We start from the raw sequence: 22,638 nt of genomic DNA on the forward strand, positions 1-22,638 counted from the left end.
GGGACACCCTTGCAGATGAAGTCCACGTTCCCCCAGGGTTTGAGGTGCAGAAGGCACTGGTTGGAGAGTCCTACAAGCCTGTGCTGATGCAACTTTGAGTTGAGGCCTAGGTTGTTGATCCAAATGTGTAGGGGACGTAAGAACAGACGTCCCAAAGGTACCACTAGCGACATTGCAGTCAATTTGCCCACCAACCGGAGCAGCAAACCAAAAGGCAGTGTCACAGCCCGTTGAATGTCTGAGACGAGACGAATTACATCGTCCACTCTCTGCGGGGATGGCGATGCAGTTATAGTCAGGGAGTTGATGGCAATGCCGATGAAGGTCGTTTGTTGACTAGGAACAAGAGAACTCTTTGCAAAGTTCACTGTGAGTCCTAAATGAGAGACATGGTTCAGTAGAAGAGCTGTGTCGTTGTGCGCCTGTTCCTGAGTCGGAGCGCAGACAAGCCAATCGTTTAAGTAGGGTAGGATTCTTAATCCAAGAGCTTGCAGTGGGGCTAGTGCTGCAGCCATACATCTGGTAAATGTACGAGGGGCGAGAGAGAGGCCAAAAGGAAGCACCCTGAACTGGTATGCCTGACCTTTGAAAGCAAAGCGGAGAAACTGCCTGTGATGAGGCGCCACTGGCACATGGAAATAGGCGTCTTTTAAGTCGACACTTGTGAACCAGTCTCCTGGTGTGATAGTTTGAAGGACGTCTACTGTGCGGAGCATGTGAAACTGCAGCACTTTGATATAACGATTCAGACGTCGGAGATCGAGGATAGGATGAAAGCCGCCATCCTTCTTTGGAACAAGGAAGTAAATTGAATAGAACCCCCTGAGCTGGTCTGAACTGTGAACTGGCTCTATGGCCCCCTTCTCCAGGAGTTCCAAAATCTCCCATTGTAGGGCAGCAGACTGCACCGAGTCGGAAACAACAGTCATCCTCACCCCATTGAACTTTGGAGGACGACATCTGAACTGAATTCTGTAACCTTCGAACAAGGTTGAAATGACCCATGGGTCTTGAACTTGAGCCTCCCAGTGGCTGAGTTGATTTCGTGAAAAACGGCTGGGGGCCAAACATTGGCAGTCAGACCCGACCACCTCTGCCTCGCATCCCTGAGGACCTCTGGGTGCAATTACTGGAAGCTCTGCGAAACCGTTCAGTTCTCGGGGGTCTGCCCGTAAGCTCACGAAAGGCAGGCTGCTGGGAGAGCTGGCCCTCAACTGCAAAAGCACGTGCAGCTCTGGGAGTCGGCGGAAGCCTGGATGTAGAGTGAAAAGCTGTAGCACGTCTGACTGGCTGAGGTCTGGAAGACCGGTGTAGGTCAACAAACTGTTGCCGAGATTTACTAGCCTCGACAGCACGCTCTAAAGTTTGTTGGGCCGCAGGTCCAAATACTTGGCCTGGAAGAACCAGCAGCGAACGGAGTGTGCCTCTGCAGGATTTGGATAGGGGGGACTGCGCAAGCCACACCTGACGTCTAGTGATGGTAAGGGTTGACATCAGTCTGCCAAGCTCTCTGGACATATAAGCGAAGGTTTGGAGTGAGGCATCACTAAGACTTTGCGTAGCATCATCAACCTCTGCCTCCCTCAAAGACTTTGAGAGGGCAAGGGCTAAATGGGACAGTGAGTTGCCTAGGCGACCGATGCGAGCAGCTATGTCATAGCTTTTGGTGAGGAGGTCATCAGTGACCCTACACTGAGGACGTGGGCAGCGGGCATCCGGCCGAGCAGCATCAGCTGGAGCCACAACCAGGTTTGCAATAATGCTGTCAACGGCGGGCATATGGTTCAGACCATACTGCGCCGAATCACACATAGAGCTAAGGGCTCTGCAGTCCTGTGATAGATGGGTCAATGGTTTGGGGTCCGCCCAACATCGGTGGAGCTCCTCGATATATGGTTATGAAACTGGAACGTTGAAGTCATGCTTCTGAATGACTTTGAAAAAGGCACTTGAAGCGGTGGTTTCAGCAGGGGGATTGTCGACCCCAAGCCTGGATAAAGCCTACTGAACAGCTTGCTTGACAAAGGATAGTCCAGGTCCGGTTTGCGGCATGGACTCTGCCTCAGAGGTATGACAGCCCACTAATGAATGGCTTGGAGAAAGACCCCTCTCATCCTCATCCTCCACACAGTTTATATCACTTGTCATGTACAAGGAATGAGTTGCAGCAATAGACACGACATCTTCCTCCTGCTGAGTAACTACATTGGTCTGATCAGCCTCATTAGGGACAACAGGAACTGTCACTGCATCCCTAGGCTGTAGATTCAGAAGCAAGGACTTAATCTGAGCAAACTCAGAACTCAACGTTTCGACCTTTTCAGCCAAAGCATGGTCATGAGTAACCTTCTTAGCAGAAGGGGCTCCTGCATGTGGGCGTTTACGGCGCTTTGGGTCCTTCCTGGGGCTGGAGGCCAAAGTCCCACTAGATATTCCACTTTCCAATGCCGCAAGTCTAGCAGATCTCTCTGCCAGTGGCATGCTGGCACAATTAAGGCAGGCATCGCCAGTCAGGGCTTCCCTCAGGTGTCTGATCCCAAGACAGGAGGGGCAAAACATATGTCCATCATCTGGGCTCAAGGGAGCCAAACAGGTACTACAGCCATGCAACAAAGGCCCTGTCAACATTGTGGACTGCGTGCAGATGGCTAATGCAAGCCCTGATGGTTACAAATGGAAAGACAAAGTGTGACTCACACGCAGTGTAAATAGTAACATGAGGCATGGAGCGTGAAGCACTCACAGCCGCAGACTTGACACGAGGCACGGAGCGTGACGCACTCCAGCCGCAGACTCGGCACGAGGCACGGAGCGTGAAACACTCATAGTGTAAAAGCTAATACAAGGCCCGGAGCGTGAAACACTCACAGCCACAGTAATAACACGATGCACACAGCCGAAAAACTCATAGCCCAAGTGCTAAGTCACTTAGAGCAACGACAACACTAGCTGCTAGCGGAGCTGTTAAACCTAGCAAATGGCGGCAGTGCAGATGAAGTACTTCAAGGAGTGGAAAACACTCACTGCAAGCCCAACACAGTACACTATACTGGTTCTGATACACACACTACTACGTAGTTAACGGGGTTAGTGACACAACTAAACAAATAGCCAGCTTTCATCGAAACAACACAGCTAATGTGCACAGAGGAAAATACCCAGCAGGGCAGCGGCAAAGGCGTGCACCCAGCGTTTAGGAAGGTGTACTCACGACAGGCGTCAAAGAATACAAAAAACGGTGAAGCCGTGTCTCGCAGCCTCTGGAGGACGTGTGCAGTGCATGTAGCTCCAACTGAAGGTGGGTTACGAGGCTACAAGCGAGAGCGGCAATCGCAGCTAAATGCGTTCTCAACCTCTAAGAATGCGAGAATGAAGAAAAGAAGCGAGCGCTTGGTCCATCTGGTATATAAAGACAACCAGTGACATCACCCAGGTCACATTCAATGGCGTGACTTTGTTGGTCTATATTCTCGATCTCTGTGCTGCACACATGTAGTTATCCAGGTGCTAAAGTACCACCCTCTGGCGGTCAGGAGGAATGAAATAGAACATGGAATTAGGCAGCGAGGAGGCCAGCCATAATTTGGATGGTCAATTTTTCAAAAGACGGCTGAAAATAACAGGGGACGACTTGCTCATAGCAGTCTAAAATATGTGTATAATGCATAGATCTCGCTAGCGTTATAACAGAGTAACGGTCCGTTATGCTGCCTGAAAAAACATCTCACCTGTAACACATCCAGAAGCCATATCAACACATTAAAGGAAATGGCGCGCTGAAATCTGGCTGTTAGTGACCATCCAATGATCCACCGGGATTACTCTGTCCACCTCCGCGACCGGTTTCAAGTATACGGCATTCGCAACAAACAGCTACGGAGACTTCAGAAAACAAAGTACTCGTGAGTACTTGTGTGTTTCTGACAGCGGTGACATGACTATTAGAAATATCCAAGCACGCTTCAATGGTATGTAGCTGCTAACGTTAACAACTGAGGCATAGATTAATTAAAGTCTACGTAAGTGTGATGTCATGTTGTGACGACTTGTTTTTAAGTGATAACTGTTCATTCTGATGCAGCCATGGTAAAACCAGCAGCCCTGAGAAGGTTTAGTGCACCTGCACGGCCATTAATCATAAACGCAGCCTGTTAAAATCAAAACAAAATGTTTAAAAGTGTTGTATATAACTGTGAAAAATCTTATATGCCTGTGAAAAACAGACATTCCACGTCCATGCACAAAGCAGCAATAAAACAGCTGACGTGGTTTAAAACAGTGCAGCAGCTGTTTTAACCATCTATGTCAGCTGTTATATTGCAACTTTATACATGGACGTGAAATGTCACAGATCTGTGACATTTCACGTCCATGTACATGTACAAAGGCAACGATCACGGCAACAGTAAACCTGCATCCTGTAACACAAACAGCAGAATCACCACAATTAGGTTCCAAAATCCAAGAGACTGAAAAGTTAAGAGTTTTGGGGTGAAGTGTGTCGTCTCCTCTGTAAATCCGAGCCATCACTTTCAATTTCAATTTATTTTCATTTATATAGCGCCAAATCACAACAAGGCTGCCTCAAGGCGCTTCACAAAAGTAAGGTCTAACCTTGCCAACCCCCAGAGCAACAGTGACAAGGAAAAACTCCCTCTGAGGAAGAAACCTCAAGCAGAACAGACTCAAAGAGGTGACCCTCTGCTTGGGTCATGCTACAGACACAAATTACAAAACAATTCACAAAATGAACATATAGGAAATGTTGCCGGTGCACAGGACGGTTTCCGGAACAAAAGGAAAAAAAAGGGGAATCAAGCATCAGAAAGACAACAAATACAGTATAATTTGTCAGCATTAAGCAACAAGAAAAACAGAAGAAATACTAAGGTGATCGCCTGCGACTAAGCCCTAAGCTTCACTAAAAGATCCAGAATTTAGGTAACGTTAAGGCCGAAGCATTTCCTAATAAAATGAATTAAAAAAGTTAAAAGCATAGAAAAATACTATGCCAGTATGCTAGGCATACGAAAGGGAAAATAAGTGCATCTTAAGTCTGGACTTGAAAGTCTCTTCAATCTGACTGTTTTTTTGGACACAGGAAGTTCATTCCACAGAACAGGGGCACAATAAAAGAAAGCTCTATGACCCACAGGGTTTTTATTCACCCAAGGGACACTAAGTAGTCCTGCACCCTGAGAACACAGAGCCCAGGCCGGTATGTAGGGTTTAATAAGGTCAGCTATGTAGGGAGGTGCCAGTTCACAAACAATTTTATAGGATAGTAGCAGAACCTTAAAATCTGATCTCACAGGGACAGGAAGCCAGTGAAGAGACGCCAAAATGGGTGTAGTCAAACTTTCTGCTGTGTCCAGTCTACTGTCAGGAGGGAGGGGGTTGGGGAGGGATCATCGAGCCACTCGGTGGATCTGTTCCTACAGTAGACTCCGTGGTCAAACTTTCTGCTTCCTGTCAAACGTCTAGCAGCATTTTGAACCAACTGGAGACCCCTAATGCTGGACTGTGGTAAACCAGAAAATAAAACATTATAGCAGTCCAATCTAGAAGAGACAAACGCATGAATCAGGTTCTCAGCATCAGCCATAGACAAGATGGGATGAATTTTTGTTATATTTCGCAGGTGGAAGAAAACAGTCCTCGTAATATCTCTAATGTGGAGGTCAAAGGACAACGTAGGATCAAAAATTACCCCAAGGTTCCTCACTTTGTCAGTGTGATGTATGACACACGAGCCTAGGCTAAGTGTTAACCGGTCAAATTGATGCCGATGTCTCACTGGACCAAGAACCATCATTTCAGTCTTATCAGAGTTTAAAAGTAGAAGGTTGCGAGACATCCAGCTTCTCAATCTTCTAAGGCTTTTATGTGGATGAGATTACCAGCAGTTAACAGCATGTATAACTTAACATCACCAGCATAGCAGTGAAAGGTAACCCCAAAACGCCACAATATGTGCCCAAGGAAAAGCAGGGGGCCTAAGACGGACCCCTGTGGAACCCCAAATTTCATGTCACTAAGGTTAGAGGTCGCGGGGGCAGCAGCTCAAGCAAAGCCGCCCAGACCTCCCGGCCCTACCTAGCTGACCTAATTAAACCCTATGTACCGGCCCGTGCTTTGTGTTCTCAAGGTGCAGGACTACTTTGTGTCCCTAGGGTGAATAAAAAGTCTGCGGTTCACAGAGCTTTCTCTTATCGTGCCCCTGTTCTGTGGAATGATCCCCCTGCTTCAATAAAACAGTAAGAATCTAATTAAAGGCCAGACTTAAAACGCACCTATTTTCCCTTTCATATGGCTAGCATACTGGCTTAGTATGTTTCCATGCTTCTTACTCTATTAGATTAATTTTATTAGGAAACGGAGTGGGCCGCTGCCTCAACTTTATCTAAAGTCTGGGTCTTTTAGTGAAGCTTAGGGCTAGTGGCCGGCAATCACCTTAGTATTTGTTCTGTTTTTCTTGTTGCTTAATGCTGACAAATGACATTGTATCTGTTGTCTTTCTGATGCTTGATTCTATTTTTTTCCCTTTTCGCTCTGTTTGAGGTGCGGCTCCATCCAGAGATGGGTGTGGTATCTGTTCCAGAAACAGTCCAGTGCACCGGCAACATTTCATGTATGTTCGTTTTTGTGAATTTTTTGTAATTTGTGTCTGTAGCATGGCCCAAGCAAAGGGTCATCCCTTTGAGTCTGGTCTGCTTGAGGTTTCTTCCTTACCACTGTTGGTAGGGTTAGACCTTACCTGTGTGAAGCACCTTGAGGCAACCTTGTTGTGATTTGGTGCTATAGAAATTAAAATAAATTGAGTTGCCGCAGACACTCAGAACTGACACAAGCACAGCGAAGGCAGGGAAATCGATTTTTAGGGGAGACCGTTCGGTCGGCGACACCGGTCCAGGTGAAAACCAAAGTCTCTCTCACACACACACACACACACACACACACACACACACACACACACACACACACACACACACACACACACACACACACACACACACACACACACACACACACACACACACACACACACACACACACACACACACACACACACAAAATGGATTTTAGCTCACATCGGATAAAATGTCCTGCCCGACTGCAATGTATTTCCATTAAAAACCCCTAGCATGGAACCGGAAGGATCAGTCTGAACGTGAACAGTAACAGAGGTACAAAATTAAAGTTCAGTACTGACACTTGCCAACTCAAGGCATCTGGGACTGGAGTCATTTCCTTGATTAAAAGCCCGACCGTTCATTTTTTCAAACCGTGCTCAGACTTGGTCCCGCAGTCTGAATGTGCACCTGGTAAATCAGACACGACAAAAGCCTGTGATTTCAATTCAGTTTTTTTTTTACTTCTAGAGTGCCATTTGACACTTTTCTGCCTTCACTCTTTACTATCATATTTTAATAATTTTTGCAGTTCACACACTGATTAAAAATGGATCAGAAAAGTCTGTAAATTTACAACATGGAGTCAGAAAAAAAGGAAACTGTACACTTTACCTTTAAATTGGAGGTGATGATTGTAAAAAGAAAAGCTTACAGAACTGCAGCTGCATAAATCAGGCTTTAAATTAATTAAATCATCATAAATAGTAAATTTATATAAATTTGATAGCTTAACCATTTTTATATTTATTTTGTTAGTACCTGTACCTGGGTGTGTTGCTGTATGTGGTTAAATGATTTAAAAAATGTTGAAAACATAAAAGGCTCGTTCAGTAGTTCAGCGCAATTGGAACCAAAATGGCGCCATGTTCTGAGCTGATGCTACTCTCTGAATAAAGGGATTCTAGAGAAAAGAAGAGGAGAGCAAGGGGGTTTCAGTTTTAAGGTGTAGCTTGTAACTTATTTTAGGTTTAGTTTATAAATAAAACTGAAAGGAGTAGCTTTTATTAAATTTTATTTTAGTTACCCTCAATGCATGGCAGAGCTGTTAACTTGTCAACCATGTACAATGCAAGTCAAGTCTGGGAGCATGTGCTGATGCTGATGGGCACATTTTTTTTTTTACCAGCTGAATCCCTGCAACTGCTTTTGAGTACCTCTCAACTTGTATGAACCTTAATTGTCAAATTCACTCATTCACACTACAATGCCAGAAGCTGCCTAACCGATGCTCAACTGTGCTCTGGGAGCTACATGGAATTTAAGGACTTTGTCCATGTGTACCTTAAAGGTGCTTACAATGGGGAACAAGTACTATATTTAAAATATTTGGAATCTCAGATCGAATTCTGGTGCATTTTCAGGTCTATTTACCCCCCACCCCCCCCCAAAAAAAAAAAATCTCCAAAAGAAATGTTATTTTTTGTTGGGTCAGGTCAAGTTTTCCACCCCAGTCTTTTCACACAATTTGTATTGTGGTTCAGAAAAGTACACAATAAATGACAATTCAAAGAACTCAAAAATAATAATTTTCAGTATCAATTCAAATGGAACAATTCTTAGTTTTTCCTACGTAGTTTTGGCACGAGCTTTGGAGCCATTGATAATTTTTCATTTCAAATTCTTGGCCACCTTAAAATGCTTATAACCGTGTTCAAGATTAATTTCTGATTACTGTAATTTCTAACTTAAAAAAAAAAACAGTAAACTTGCAGTTAAAATAGTTTTAATAAAAAAAGGTTCTTTAGAAATCTTTGGTTGTTCATCTGTAAGTTAAAACCATAATTTATCTGTCGTGTTGAGATAATTTCTTGATTAACATTATAATGAATAATGTTCATTATAATGAACATTTGCATTTATTTTTAGACAAAGCATGAAAAATAATGTGTACATTAGATATAAAGAAATATGAAACTGCATTGTGCTTTTCTTTGATTACTTGGTAGTTAAAGTAAATAAAAAAAAAATCTAAGTTGTTTAAAGTTGAGTCTTTACTTGCAGTTCTATTTCATTCCTCCTGACCGCCAGAGGGCGGTGCTTTAGCACCTGGATAACTACATGTGCACAGCACAGAGATCGAGAATATATACCAACAAAGTCACACCATTGAATGTGACCTGGGTGACATCACTGGTTGTCTTTATATACCAGACGCACCCAGCGCTCGCTTCTTTTCTACATTCTCGCATTCTTAGAGGTTGAGAACGCATTTAGCTGCGACTGCCACTCTCGCTTGTAGCCTCACAACCCACCTTCGGTTGGAGCTACGTGCACTGCACACGTCCTCCAGAGGCTGCGAGACACGGCTTCACCGTTTTTTGTATTCTTTGACGCCTGTCGTAAGTACACCTTCCTAAACGCCGGGTGCACGCCTTGCCGCTGCCCTGCTGGATATTTTCCTCTGTGCACATTAGCTGTGTTGTTTCGATGAAAGCTGGCTATTTGTTTAGTTGTGTCACTAACCCCGTTAACTACGTAGTAGTGTGTGTATCAGAACCAGTATAGTGTACTGTGTTGGGCTTGCAGTGAGTGTTTTCCACTCCTTGAAGTACTTTGTCTGCACTGCCGCCATTTGCTAAGTTTAACAGCTCCGCTAGCAGCTAGTGTTGTCGTCGTTGCTCTAAGTGACTTAGCACTTGGGCTGTGAGTTTTTCAGTTGTGTGAATCGTGTTATTACTGTGGCTGAGTGTTTCACGCTCCGGGCCTTGTATTAGCTTTTACACTATGAGTGTTTCAAGCTCCGTGCCTCGTGCCGAGTCTGCGGCTGGAGTGCTTCACGCTCCGTGCCTCGTGTCGAGTCTGCGGCTGTGAGTGCTTCACGCTCCATGCCTCGTGTCAAGCCGACGGCTGTGAGTGCTTCACGCTCCGTGCCTCGTGTCGAGTCTGCGGCTGTGAGTGCTTCACGCTCCGTGCCTCGTGTCAAGCCGACGGCTGTGAGTGCTTCACGCTCCGTGCCTCGTGTCGAGTCTGCGGCTGTGAGTGCTTCACGCTCCGTGCCTCGTGTCAAGTCGACGGCTGTGAGTGCTTCACGCTCCGTGCCTCGTGTCACTATTTACACTGCGTGTGATTCACGCTTTGTCTTTCCATTTGTAACCATCAGGGCTTACGTTAGCCATCTGCACGCAGTCCACAATGTTGACAGGGCCTTTGTTGCATGGCTGTAGTACCTGTTTGGCTCCCTTGAGCCCAGATGATGGACATATGTTTTGCCCCTCCTGTCTTGGGATCGGACACCTGAGGGAAGCCCTGACTGGCGATGCCTGCCTTAATTGTGCCAGCATGCCACTGGCAGAGAGATCTGCTAGACTTGCAGCATTGGAAAGTGGAATATCTAGTGCAACTTTGTCCTCCAGCCCCAGGAAGGACCCAAAGCGCCGTAAACGCCCACATGCAGGAGCCCCTTCTGCTAAAAAGGTTACTCATCACCATGCTTTGGCTGAAAAGGTCGAAATGTTGACTTCTGAGTTTGCTCAGATTAAGTCCTTGCTTCTGAATCTACAGCCTAAGGATGCAGTGACAGTTCCTGCTGTCCCTAATGAGGCTGATCAGACCAATGTAGTTACTCAGCAGGAGGACGATGTCGTGTCTATTGCTGCAACTGATTCCTTGTACATGACAAGTGATATAAACTGTGTGGAGGATGAGGATGAGAGGAGTCTTTCTCCAAGCCATTCATTAGTGGGCTCTCATACCGCCAAGGCAGTCCATGCCGCAAACCGGACCTGGACTATCCTTTGTCAAGCAAGCTGTTCAGTTGGCTTTATCCAGGCTTGGGGTCGACAATCCTTACATTTACCAGATCTATGGCTGCAGCACTAGCCCCACTGCAAGCTCTTGGATTAAGAATCCTACCCTACTTAGACGATTGGCTTGTCTGCGCTCCGACTCAGGAGCAGGCGCACAACGACACAGCTCTTCTACTGAACCATGTCTCTCATTTAGGACTCACAGTGAACTTTGCAAAGAGTTCTCTTGTTCCCAGTCAACAAACGACCTTCATCGGCATTGTCATCAACTCCCTGACTATGACTGCATCGCCATCCCCGCAGAGAGTGGAAGATGTAATTCGTCTTGTCTCACACATTCAACGGGCTGTGACGCTGCCTTTTGGTTTGCTGCTCCGGTTGATGGGCAAATTGACTGCAATGTCGCTAGTGGTACCTTTGGGACTTCTGTTCTTACGTCCCCTACAGATTTGGATCAACAACCTAGGCCTCAACTCGAAGTTGCATCAGCACAGGCTTGTACGACTCTCCAACCAGTGCCTTCTGCACCTCAAACCCTGGGGGAACGTGGACTTCATCTGCAAGGGTGTCCCTCTAGGCTCTGTTCCTTCTCGCCGAGAGGTGGTTGTTACAGATGCATCACTCAAAGCTTGGGGGGCCGTGTGGAATCACAGGATGGTGAGGGGTGTCTGGAGTCCCCAGGAGAGACTCCAACACATAAACGTGCTGGAGCTTCGCGGTGTGCGACTGGCTCTCAAGCATTTCCTCCCAGCCCTGAGAGGAAGACATGTTCTTGTCCGATCGGACAACACGTCAACAGTCTATCACATAAACCATCAGGGGGGCACCAGGTCCAATCACTCATTGGCAGAAACTCGGAAGCTTCTCTTATGGGCGTTGCCTCACCTTCAGAGTGTCAGAGGAGTTCATCTGCCCGGTGTACAGAACAGCGCAGCGGATTTACTCTCCAGACAGAAGCCACCACCGGGAGAGTGGAGACTGAACCCGATTGTGGTCCAAATGATCTGGCAGAAATATGGTGCAGCGGAAGTGGACCTTTTTACTTCAAGCACCTCGACACATTGCCCACGATGGTACTCCCTCTTGGAACCAGACAGCCCGCTGGGGCAGGATGCATTGGCTGCGATGGAATTCTGATGGATCTGGGGTTACGCTGTGGCCTAATCCGTTCTTTTTACCCAAGAGAATTTCAACTTTTCATGTTAACCAGCCAGTTTCCTTGACTGTGTATGTCCCGCATTCTGATCCAGGATTATCTGTTTCAGGTTCCCTGTGTCCTGTCCGAATGTTGAAGCAGTACATTAGTGCGACTGCCGGGATCCGGAAAACGGATGCCGTGTTTGTGTGTTACAGTGATCACAAAAGAGGCTGTGCTGTCTCAAAGCAGCGACTCTCGCATTGGGTCGTGGATGCCATTTTACAAGTATACAGGTCCAGAGGTCTTCAGCCTCCTAAGGTTACGTGCCATTCCACCAGAGGGGTGTCCACCTCCTGGGCTGCACTGAGAGGTGTCCCTTTGAGTGATATTTGTGCTGCTGCTACGTGGGCTTCGTCCTGTACCTTCGCCCACTATTACAGACTGAATGTGGCCGCTCCTCCTGCAGTGACTTCGGCGGTGTTGTCTGCCTCCACTCCCCACTGCTGATGCGAGGTGAGTGTGACTCTTCGTGACCTTGTTGGTATTAAGTCATCCAGGTGCTAAAGCACCGCCCTCTGGCGGTCAGGAGGAATGAAACAGAAAGAGAGTTACGAATGTAACTACGGTTCTATGAATTCCGGATGACCGCCAGAGTTGCTTGTCACTCAGAGTCTTGCGAGTTCATTCCGAAAAGAAGCGAGCGCTGGGTGCGTCTGGTATATAAAGACAACCAGTGACGTCACCCAGGTCACATTCAATGGTGTGACTTTGTTGGTATATATTCTCGACCTCTGTGCTGCGCACATGTAGTTATCCAGGTGCTAAATCACCGCCCTCTGGTGGTCATCCGGAATTCATAGAACCGTAGTTACATTCGTAACTCTCGTTATGGCAGCAACAATAAAAAAACTGTAGCTTTATTTGGTAAAAAATAAAATAGGTTGACTACATAAAATGTTCAATCAGTTCAACAGCGACTGATTCTTCCTACAGCTAAAAGGCTAACATTAGCTGATAAACTTCAGCAGAGCACGAACATCACAGATTATTTTCAATTACTCACTCACCTCAGACAAATTTTTGCCTGTTACTCAAACTCATTGATCTTGTGGCTTTGATTCACAGACAGAGTTAAACTCTCGAGTGAATGATAACGGTGTTAGCATTTTTAGCAGGTGGAAGCTTCGCCCATTAGCTACACTTAATGTATCATTACTGGGAGAACGATGCAGCTCATAACTTTTAATGTCCACAACAAAGTAAACCGTTAGGAGAATCACTGAGCAGTTCCCAAAAATATTACTGAAAAGCTTCCAAAACAAAATAACCTTTCTTCTTTGGTGGCTTGCAAGCAACACAGTGCATTACTGACACCAGCTGTTTGGCGTGTAACTGAATAGAAGTGAATGAATGGATTCTGACGTATGCTACCAAAAATAACCCAGAGACGTTCACCACGTGAGTAAAAACCCAGATTTCCGGTAATTTCCGGTGAACATTCATCACGATTTCCCAGAGTTTTGTTTATTCAGTGATCAAACTGCTTCACTTTCAAAGCTACTTCTCAAAACCTGAAGTAACCAGTTCAGCTCACTTCAGCACAGCATCTGGCCAATTAGCCTAAAGTGGGCGTGGTTGGTTTTGACCCTGAGCACCTCATTTCTTAACTCAACATGCTGCAGTGATGGACTAACCTGAAGAAGCCTCGATCCACAGCTGATCTGTTCATGATGATTGAATCCTCCTGGTTGTAGCCCGTGTATGAAGCAATAGCTACAATTGAATTAATACCTGAAAACCACAAAGAATCTGTTGGTTAAAAAATAAACAAACAAAAAAAACGGAAAGATCTGCTAGGCTGTGAAAGGGTAAAACAATCCACCTGAAGACATGATGAACAACAATCCCAACATAAGAGAATATGTACAGTAACTTGACAGCATCTGTACCTGCAGGGAGCTCCCTGAAGCGCAGGTACTCCATTGAGCGTGTGGTGACTAGTGGTTTCTGAGGGTAGTACAATACATGGGCCAGGGTGTCCATTCTGACATGGAAGTTAGTGATGTAGACGCCCATAGCTTGCTTCCCCATAGCTGACTGGTATGTGTTCCTGGGAGACTAAACAAAAGCAGATGTGTCCATTAACAGGAATGCATTCAGCACACACTGGACCTTCAACAAGGCCTCACAGTCCCTTTTAATTTAAAACAGATTTATTGGTGCTGGGATTTCCTAGAAGATCAGACTGGGAGCTGATTAATATTTACATCTACTGGAACAAAAAAATCTCAAAATTAGTGCATATTTATTTAAATGACCCTGTATTCAACCTTTCATTTGAACCGTCAATGATCATGTTGAAATAACAGAATATGACATGAAGTGGGACCTGGAATGATTTTCCTTTTAATTGTAAACCAAATTATGCATTAACTCAGAACAATTAAACTACATGAAATTCATGAAGATTGAAAAGACTGTTAAAGCATTTCAAAAACCACAGCTAAAGCTTGTTGAATATTTTGAAAATCATGGCAAAATATCAATAACATACAGTGAGGAAAATAAGTATTTCAACACCCTGCGATTTTGCAAGTTCTCCCACTTAGAAATCATGAAGGGGTCTGAAACTTTCATCTTAGGTGCATGTCCACTGTGAGAGACAACCTAAAAAAAATCTGGAAATCACAATGTATGATTTTTTAAATAATTTATTTGTATGTTACTGCTGCAAATAAGTATTTGAACACCTCTGAAAATCAATGTTAATATTTGGTACAGTAGCCTTTGTTTGCAATTACAGAGGTCAAATGTGTCCAGTAGTTTTTCACCAGGTTTGCACATACTGCAGCAGGGATTTTGGTCCACTCCTCCATACAGATCTCTAGATCTTTCAGGTTTGGAGTTTCAGCTCCCTCCAAAGATTTTCTATTGAGTTCAGGTCTGGAGACTGGCCAGGCCACTCCAGGACCTTGAAATGCTTCTTATGGAGCCCCTCCTTAGTTGCCCTGGCTGTGTGTTTGGGGTCATTGTCATGCTGGAAGACCCAGCCATGACCCATCTTCAATGCTCTTACTGAGGGAAGGAGGCTGTTTGCCAAAATCTCGGAATACATGACCCCATCCATCCTCCCTCCAATACGGTGCAGTCATCCTGTCTCCTTTGCAGAAGAGCACCCCCAGAGTATGATGTTTCCACCACGCTTCATGGTTGGGACGGTTTCTTGGGGTTGTTCTCATCCTCTAAACATGGTAAGTGGAGTTGATTCCAAAAAGCTCTATTCTGGTCTCATCTGACCACATGACCTTCTCCCATGCCTCCTCTGGATCATCCAGATGGTCACTGGTGAACTTCAAACGGGCCTGGACATGTGCTGGCTTGAGAAGAGAGACCTTGCTGCCCTGCAGGATTTTACACCATGACAGCATCAAGTGTTACTAATGTAATCTTTGTGACTGTGGTCCCAGCTCTCTTCAGGTCATTGACCAGGTCCTCCTGTGTAGTTCGGAGCTTACTCAGAATCATCCTTACCCCACAAAGTGAGATCTTGCATGGAATCCCAGACTGAGGGAGATTGACAGTCATCTTGTGTTTCTTCCACTTTCTAATAAATAATCATAACAGTTGTTGTCTTCTACCAAGCTGCTTGCCTGGTGTCCTGTAGTCTATCCCAGCCTTGCGCAGGTCTACAGTTTTGTCCCTGGTGTCCTTAGACAGCTCTTTGGTCTTGGCTATGGTGGACAGGTTGGAGTGTGATTGAATGAGTGTGTGAACAGGTGTCTTTTATACAGGTAACAAGTTCAAACAGGTGCAATTAATACAGGTAAAGAGTGCAGAATAAGAGCGCTTCTTAAAGAAAAATTAACAGGTCTGTGTGAGCCAGAATTCTTGCTGGTTGGAAGGTGTTCAAATACCTATTTGCAGCAGTAACATACAAATAAATTATATATATATATATATAAAAAAAATAAAAAATCAGACATTGTGATATCCGGATTTTTTTTTTTTAGATCATTTTTCTCACAGTGGACATGCACCTAAGATGAAAATTTCAGACCCCTCCATGATTTCTAAGTGGGAGAACTTGAAAAATCGCAGGGTGTTCAAATACTTATTTTCCTCACTGTACATTATAGTAAAAAAAAAAAAAAGCCACATTCTTGTGTAAATTCCTGTAAATCCACTTAAAACCACAGTGTCTGTTTCCCATGAAAAAGTCTACATTAATAAAAACGTATTTATATTCTTGTGTAAATTCATGTAAATCCATTCAAAGCCAGTCTCTTTTTTCCAATGAAAGAAGGTCTAGATTAATGAAAAAAGTCACATAATCTTGTCTAAAATCCTGTTTGAACAGCACAATGTTTATTTTCCAGGGAGAGAAAAATTCTTACCGTGTTTCCTGATGGCACAGTTCACTTTTCCCGTTTCATCTGTGTTCATGAAGCCAGTCTCAATTCCACGGATTCTTGTCCTTATCAGACTTTTTCAAACAGTCTTTCTCGCCATCTTCTCTCTGTCTGATGTCGCACCAACATGCTGCACAATTCTTCTTTTAACAACTTTAGAGCTCTGAAGGTTTGAGGTGTCTACATGCTACGTTTAGCTTAAGCGTCATGCAGGAGCCACACAGCGTCGCCGCAGCAACCAACCAGTCCTGCTTTACGACAACTGTCGCAACAGCCAGGCTTTTTTCTCCTCCAAACTCTGCGGATCCAAGGACACTGATTTGTATCTGTAACACACAGATCAGTGTCCGCGGACTTATAAAACTTGTATGATGTCATAAAAAAAGAACACTTTGTGATAGACATTTTAAAAACTCAGTGACAATCACAATTACAGAGTTAAACACTAACACACCCCCATGATAAAATCTGTGGAATTTCACGGATCAGCGGATTTTTCACAGCCCTGTAAAGTATAATTCTATCCATCCATCCTTTTTCTTCTGCTTTATCCGGAGTTGGGTCGCAGGGGCAAATCAACAGAAAAAACTAAGGTGACCGCCGGCCGCTAGCCCTAAGCTTCACTCACAAACCCAAAATTTAGATAAAATTCAGACCGAGACCTGTTCTTTTGCTAATAAAATGACTTCAAGGGATAGGAAGCATAGTAACATACTATGCCAGTATGCTAGCCATACGAAAGGGAAAATAAATGCATCTAAGTCTGAACTCGAAAGTCTCTACAGAATATGGTGGGGGTGTTGATCTTATTTATAATCTAGGTTTAGTTTATTAGCTGTTGGGGGATCATAAATATAACTTGTTTGATCATCTGATTCTCCGCTCTTGCCAACAATGTTACATATTGCCAAGGCCACGAGACAAAAAAATCAGGTGTGTTATTGTGTCACTGTATATAGGCCCCCTGGCCGATATAAGTTCATCTCTAACTTGTCAACTAGTGCAGATAACATTCTGATTATTGGTGACTTTAATATTCATATAAATGAGCCTTCTGATCCCCTCTGCAAATCATTTATGGAAATTGTGGATGCATGAGGATTTCAGCAATGCATTCAGGACTCAAGGCACATTAGTGGAAATACCTTGGATTTGGTTCTCACGTAGTATTGCTGTCACAAATACTGACATCATGCCTCTTGCATCAGTGGTCTCTGATCACTCACGTATTAGGTTTACAGTTTCGCTGCCGTGTTTAGTGGAACAAAAACCTTATTTATCACTGCGGTGATGCATCAACTCAACTATAACTGAACTTGAAGCTAGACTGCCTGATATCTTAACTTCACGTTTGGAAAATGCCCAATCAGTAGACAGTCTTGTGGATAGGTTAAACTGTGCTCAAAACTACACTCGACATGATTGTGCCACCTATATTAAAGCCATACTCCCCCAAAACACAGCCACCTTGGATCAATGCCTATTTGTGTGACCTCAAGCATAAGGCTAGAGGTCTAGAATGGAAATGGCGCAGTTCAAAATTAGAAGTATTCCACCTTGCGTGGCGTGATGCTATCTTAGACTATAAGCATGCACTACTGGCTACAAAGTGGAAATTATAATCCTAACCCCATCAAGAAGAAGTCATTTTGTCACTAGAGGAGAATAAGCAAGGCGGTAAGTGAAATACTCTGAAAAACCGAAGTTTTGAAGAGATTTTAACTCGGTAACATAACATTAGCTTCCTGGCTGATGCTAACCATCGCTCGATGCAAGGCTGCGCACTGTGTGAGAGGAACTGAACACATTAGATATGACTGAAATGGAGGTGATACTACAGGAAATAAGAGGCTTTCACCAAGAAAATAAAGAACAATTGGGGGAAATTAAAGCTGAAATATCAAAGGTGAGCGTGAGACTGGATGAGGCTGGTGGGAGGATTGAGAAAGCAGAGGAGACGATTGAAAATACCGAGGACGCCATGATGGAAATAAAGTTACAGACAGCGCTGGAGGACAAATTAATGGACCTAGACATTCGAACGAGAAGGGAGAACATTCAAATTTACGGTGTACCCGAGGGAGTGAAGCGCGACTCAGCAACGAGTGACTTTGTCGAGAAACTGCTGTGTGAAGGTTTGGAGTTGTCCCAAGATGAGCTTAACATTAGCACTGAACGTGCGCACCGCTCCCTGAGGCCACCACCCGACGCCCAGCCACGCTCCATCATTGTGAAGTTCCTCAGCTTTAAAACCAAAGAACTGATGCTCCGTAAGGCATGGCGAAAAAGAGGATTCACCTGGAATGGCAATCAAGTGAGATTGGACCATGATTATTCCCCCCTCATCCTAAAAAAAGACAATATGCGGACGTGCGCAGAATATTGAAAGAGCAGCAGATCCCCTTTCAGACCTTATTTCCAGCCAGACTGAGGGTGAAATACACTGACAAAACCAAAATCTACAATACAACTGTGGAAACCACTGAAGACTTTATCCAAAAGAGGTTATGCAGTGAAGGTCATCAAGTCACCAGAAAAGGAGCTGACCTGGAGTAAAGTGGGCAGAGGAGCAGGGAGCAGTGTAGCGAGCAAGAAGCGGGAAGAATGCGACAAGGAAAACTCAGAGCCTTCAAGAGGACCTCACCCTCATCTTCTGAAAACTGAAAATTGAGATTTATCTACTTCGTCTTTACTATTTATGACTTTTATTGGATTTTGATAAATAATAAGTAAACAAGTAAGGTTTCTGATGGGCACTTTCGACAGTGTGGCCTTAGCCGTAAAGGGCCTCCTTCACTGACCGATGAAGAAGCCGCCTTTGGAGAATAAGCAGGGTCTATCACAGAGACCCCGACCTTGGAAGTAGGACTACTTCAGCTTGATTTCTATTTTTTTTTTCTTATGTTTTCTTTTTTATATGTTCTTTGTTCAATAGTTTTCGGGGGGTGCAGAGAGCCCATCAAACAATGTACTATAACTAAGGGTACTATAACGTAGATGAATAGCAGAGCAGTGAAACTGGTATCAGTTATCTTACATAATCCAGTGAAAAGGAGGAAACCTTTTATCTAAATTTAGAAGAGAAGAAGCCCAAATTGTTTTAATGCAGGAAACACATCTTGATGACAACGAACACGCAAAACTGAATAAGTTGGGTTTTAAACATGTCTTTTACTCCTCCCACAGTTCAGGGAAGCGGGGGGGGGGGGGGGGGGTGGATTTGCTGTCCAGAGCTCTAAATTATGAACACATATTGGAATGTCAAGATAAGGATGGTAGATATATAATGATAACGGGTGTTGTGATAACTCTCTTAAATGTATATATCCCCCCTGGTAGAGACTGGTCCTTGTATTAACAGATTCTAGAATTAACAACAACAAGTCAGGGAATTTTAATTTGTGGTGGTGATTTTAATATCAAAATAAATGCTAAATTGGATCCCTCAAATGGGAAAGGCGATGCAAGAAACATTGGAAAAACGAAGATATACCTTATGGATGAGTTAGGATTAATTGACATATGGAGAGATTATCATCAACAAACAAGGAATACACTCACTACTCACACAATGTCTATTCAAGGTTGGATTATATTTTTTACGTTTAAGAATATTTCTAGATTAAAAACTTGTGAAATAGGTCGTACTGTTTCAGATCACAACCCGCTGTTTGCTAAAATCTGCTTAGACAGGAGAAATAGATCTACCTTTTTGGGATTGGACACAAACATTTTAAATTATCCAAATATTCAAGAAAATCTGAAAAAATAGAGTTGTACTTAATACACAATGATAATGATGAGGGGTCACCCACAATACTATGGGATGCACTGAAAACAGTATTGAGAGGGAAAATAATTAGTATTCCCTCTCATCTGAAGAAAACAAGTTGACAAAAACTCCAGCATTTATAAGATAAGTTGTTGGGTTTACAACACCAACACTCTGCGACCCTGAAGGATGATATTAAATCTAACATAATAAGAATAAAAAAGGAAGCAGAAGATTTAAACACTATTGGCATACAGAAAAAACCTTTTATCAAGCAACAGTACTATGAGGGAGGCGGGAGATCATTAAAACATCTTTCTTATAAGCTTAGGAAGCAACAGACAGAGAGGACCATAAATAAAATAATGAATCCTTCTGACTGTGAAATAGTAATTGAACTCAACCTTACAAAGACAATAATCAGGACGTCAATACCTTCTTGTCTAAACTAGAACTACCAACACTGACAGAGGAACAAAATAAAAAGTTGCTATCCACCAAGAAATACACACGGCAATTAAAAATTTGAAGGGAGGGAAGAGGGCAGGGGCAGACGGTTTTGGACCAGAATGGTACAAAATAATGCAGGAGTACTTGGTCCAAACTTTTCTGAAAACATTCAACTGTGTGTTGGAAATGAAAACAGTTCCCTCCTCATGGAGTGAGGCAATAATTTCTATCATCCCAAAAGAAAGAAAGGATAGATTAAAATGTGATAACTATCATCCAATTAGTGTTTTAAATATAGACTATAAATTGTTCACCTCTATTATGTCAGAGTTGAAACAATTTTACCGCGATTAATACATAAGGATCAAACGGGTTTCATCAAACAAAGACAGACTCAAGATAGTATCAGGAGAGTCCTACACGAGGCAAGCTGGTAAAAAGAAATTAGAGACATTAGTGCGAAGTTTAAATGCCGAAAAGGCATTTGTTTCAGTGAGGTGGTCCGTTTTATAGAAGGTGCTTGAAGAATTAGGTTTTGATAAATCTAGAATTGATGTTATTTCAGGTTTATACAATAAGCCAACAGCTAGGATCAAAATTAATGGGGACCTTACTGAATCGCTCGTATTGGAGCGCGGGACATGACAAGGTTGAAGCATCTCGCCACTGCTCTTCGGCTTGTTTATTTAACTTTTAACTCTTTGGTGGTCAGTCCAAGAATCTGGGGAATCCACAACTATGAAATGTATGGCTGAGTGCCTGCTGAAGATTCTGGCAAGGAAGTAACCCAGATATTTTTGCGCCTGCCTCGGTCTTACTGGTCAGAGACGCTCCTGGTAGGAAACCCACTGCTTTATCTCAACATTTGTGTCCTCCACTGCTGAAATACAGCTTTGTCCACACGCTTGGTCGTGTCTCGCAGTTCCTTCGCAATGTTTCCAATTTTATATAGGAAGGAATCAAATTTAACTTCCATCATCTCAGAGATATTTGATGATATCAGAAGTTTTGCCCCAGAAATGCTTTAAGAACATCACATAAACATCTAACCATCTACTCGGTTCGCATCACCGGAAGTCCCCCCCAAATTATTTATTTTTATAAAAGGTAAAAAATCTTTGATGATCTGCGTGATGGTTTTGTCTGACATTGCCTTAAGCTGGCCTTTTAACCAAACATATTGTTTGCACCCACGCAGCTGGCAGCAGAGGTTTGTCAGGCTAAACCTGAGTAATCCCATCTTTGTTTTTTTTAAACGTCAATGTGACTTTTGTTGAGCGACAGTGAGCCTCAAATTTTTCCACACAATGCAGCTCATGAGTGCTTTGACTATCACCGGGCTTGGGGGAAAAAAAAAAAACAAACTGTGTGGAAAACACTGAAATGACTGATGGGGCTGAGGAGGAGCATTCCTACTAATTACTTAATGCTGATCCAGATTATGTTTTTGTTGCCCTTTGCCTGTGTATGCTTTAATCCATGGGTTAAAGCAATAAATTTTCATCTGACTGAATTTTTTTCCTGGCAAAAATCAATGCCAGCAATTCCCTAGAATGTGGCATAGTGGGGGCACACACTCTTTTTTCCTCAATAAATACAATAAACACATTATACAGTATACAAATCTATTCTAAATAGCCTCTAAGGAGAGACAGACAAAGCATAAAAAGAATGCAAAACCTGAACATAAAGATACATAAAAGGGTGGTGGGGGTGGGGTGTAGTCTTGATTGTAGGGGGTCTGGGGGTGCTCCCACAGAATTTTTTTTAAAAGAGCAAGTCAAATTTTGTACATTCTGATGAATTTTAATGGGTATGAAGCCCAATGAAACAAATAAAAGTCACTTCAATCTGTGAAGTAAAAACACACTATTGATTATGGGGGGTCTGGGGGTGTTCCCCCAGAAATTTTTTAAAAGAGCAAGTCAAATTTAGTATATTCTGGTGTGACATGCCCACCTCTTCCACAATTTCTTGGATAGTCACACGACTGAAAAGCCACCAAAAGCCATCTGAATCTTCCGAATGGTGGAAGAGGTGGGCATCATTTTTCGGAGTCCAGCATGTCCTGTGAGACTTCAACACGGAGTTGCTTCTGCTCCGTCAGCAGCTTCGTGCTGAAGCCATCGGCATGAATTTCGCTGCAACTCTTTTCATGGCCAAATCTTCTGTCACAGTGGAATGTGCCGAAAAAGTGCTGATGTCCACC

The 22,638-nt window shown here is 43.7% G+C and overlaps 1 protein-coding gene across 1 annotated transcript in view; it reads right to left on the reverse strand.

The window, feature by feature from the left end:
- polr2b (polymerase (RNA) II (DNA directed) polypeptide B) overlaps nt 1–22,638 on the reverse strand; it is a 165,403-nt gene that overhangs the window by 31,188 nt on the left and 111,577 nt on the right. Inside the window, exons 16-17 of the mRNA XM_034182216.1 lie at nt 13,748–13,916; nt 13,493–13,589 (exon numbers count right to left, since the gene is read on the reverse strand). Coding sequence (XP_034038107.1) covers nt 13,493–13,589; nt 13,748–13,916 — 266 coding nt within the window. The remainder of the gene's footprint in view (nt 1–13,492; nt 13,590–13,747; nt 13,917–22,638) is intronic.

Source organism: Thalassophryne amazonica, chromosome 11 (assembly GCF_902500255.1).
Source record: "Thalassophryne amazonica chromosome 11, fThaAma1.1, whole genome shotgun sequence".
Lineage (NCBI taxonomy): Eukaryota > Metazoa > Chordata > Actinopteri > Batrachoidiformes > Batrachoididae > Thalassophryne > Thalassophryne amazonica.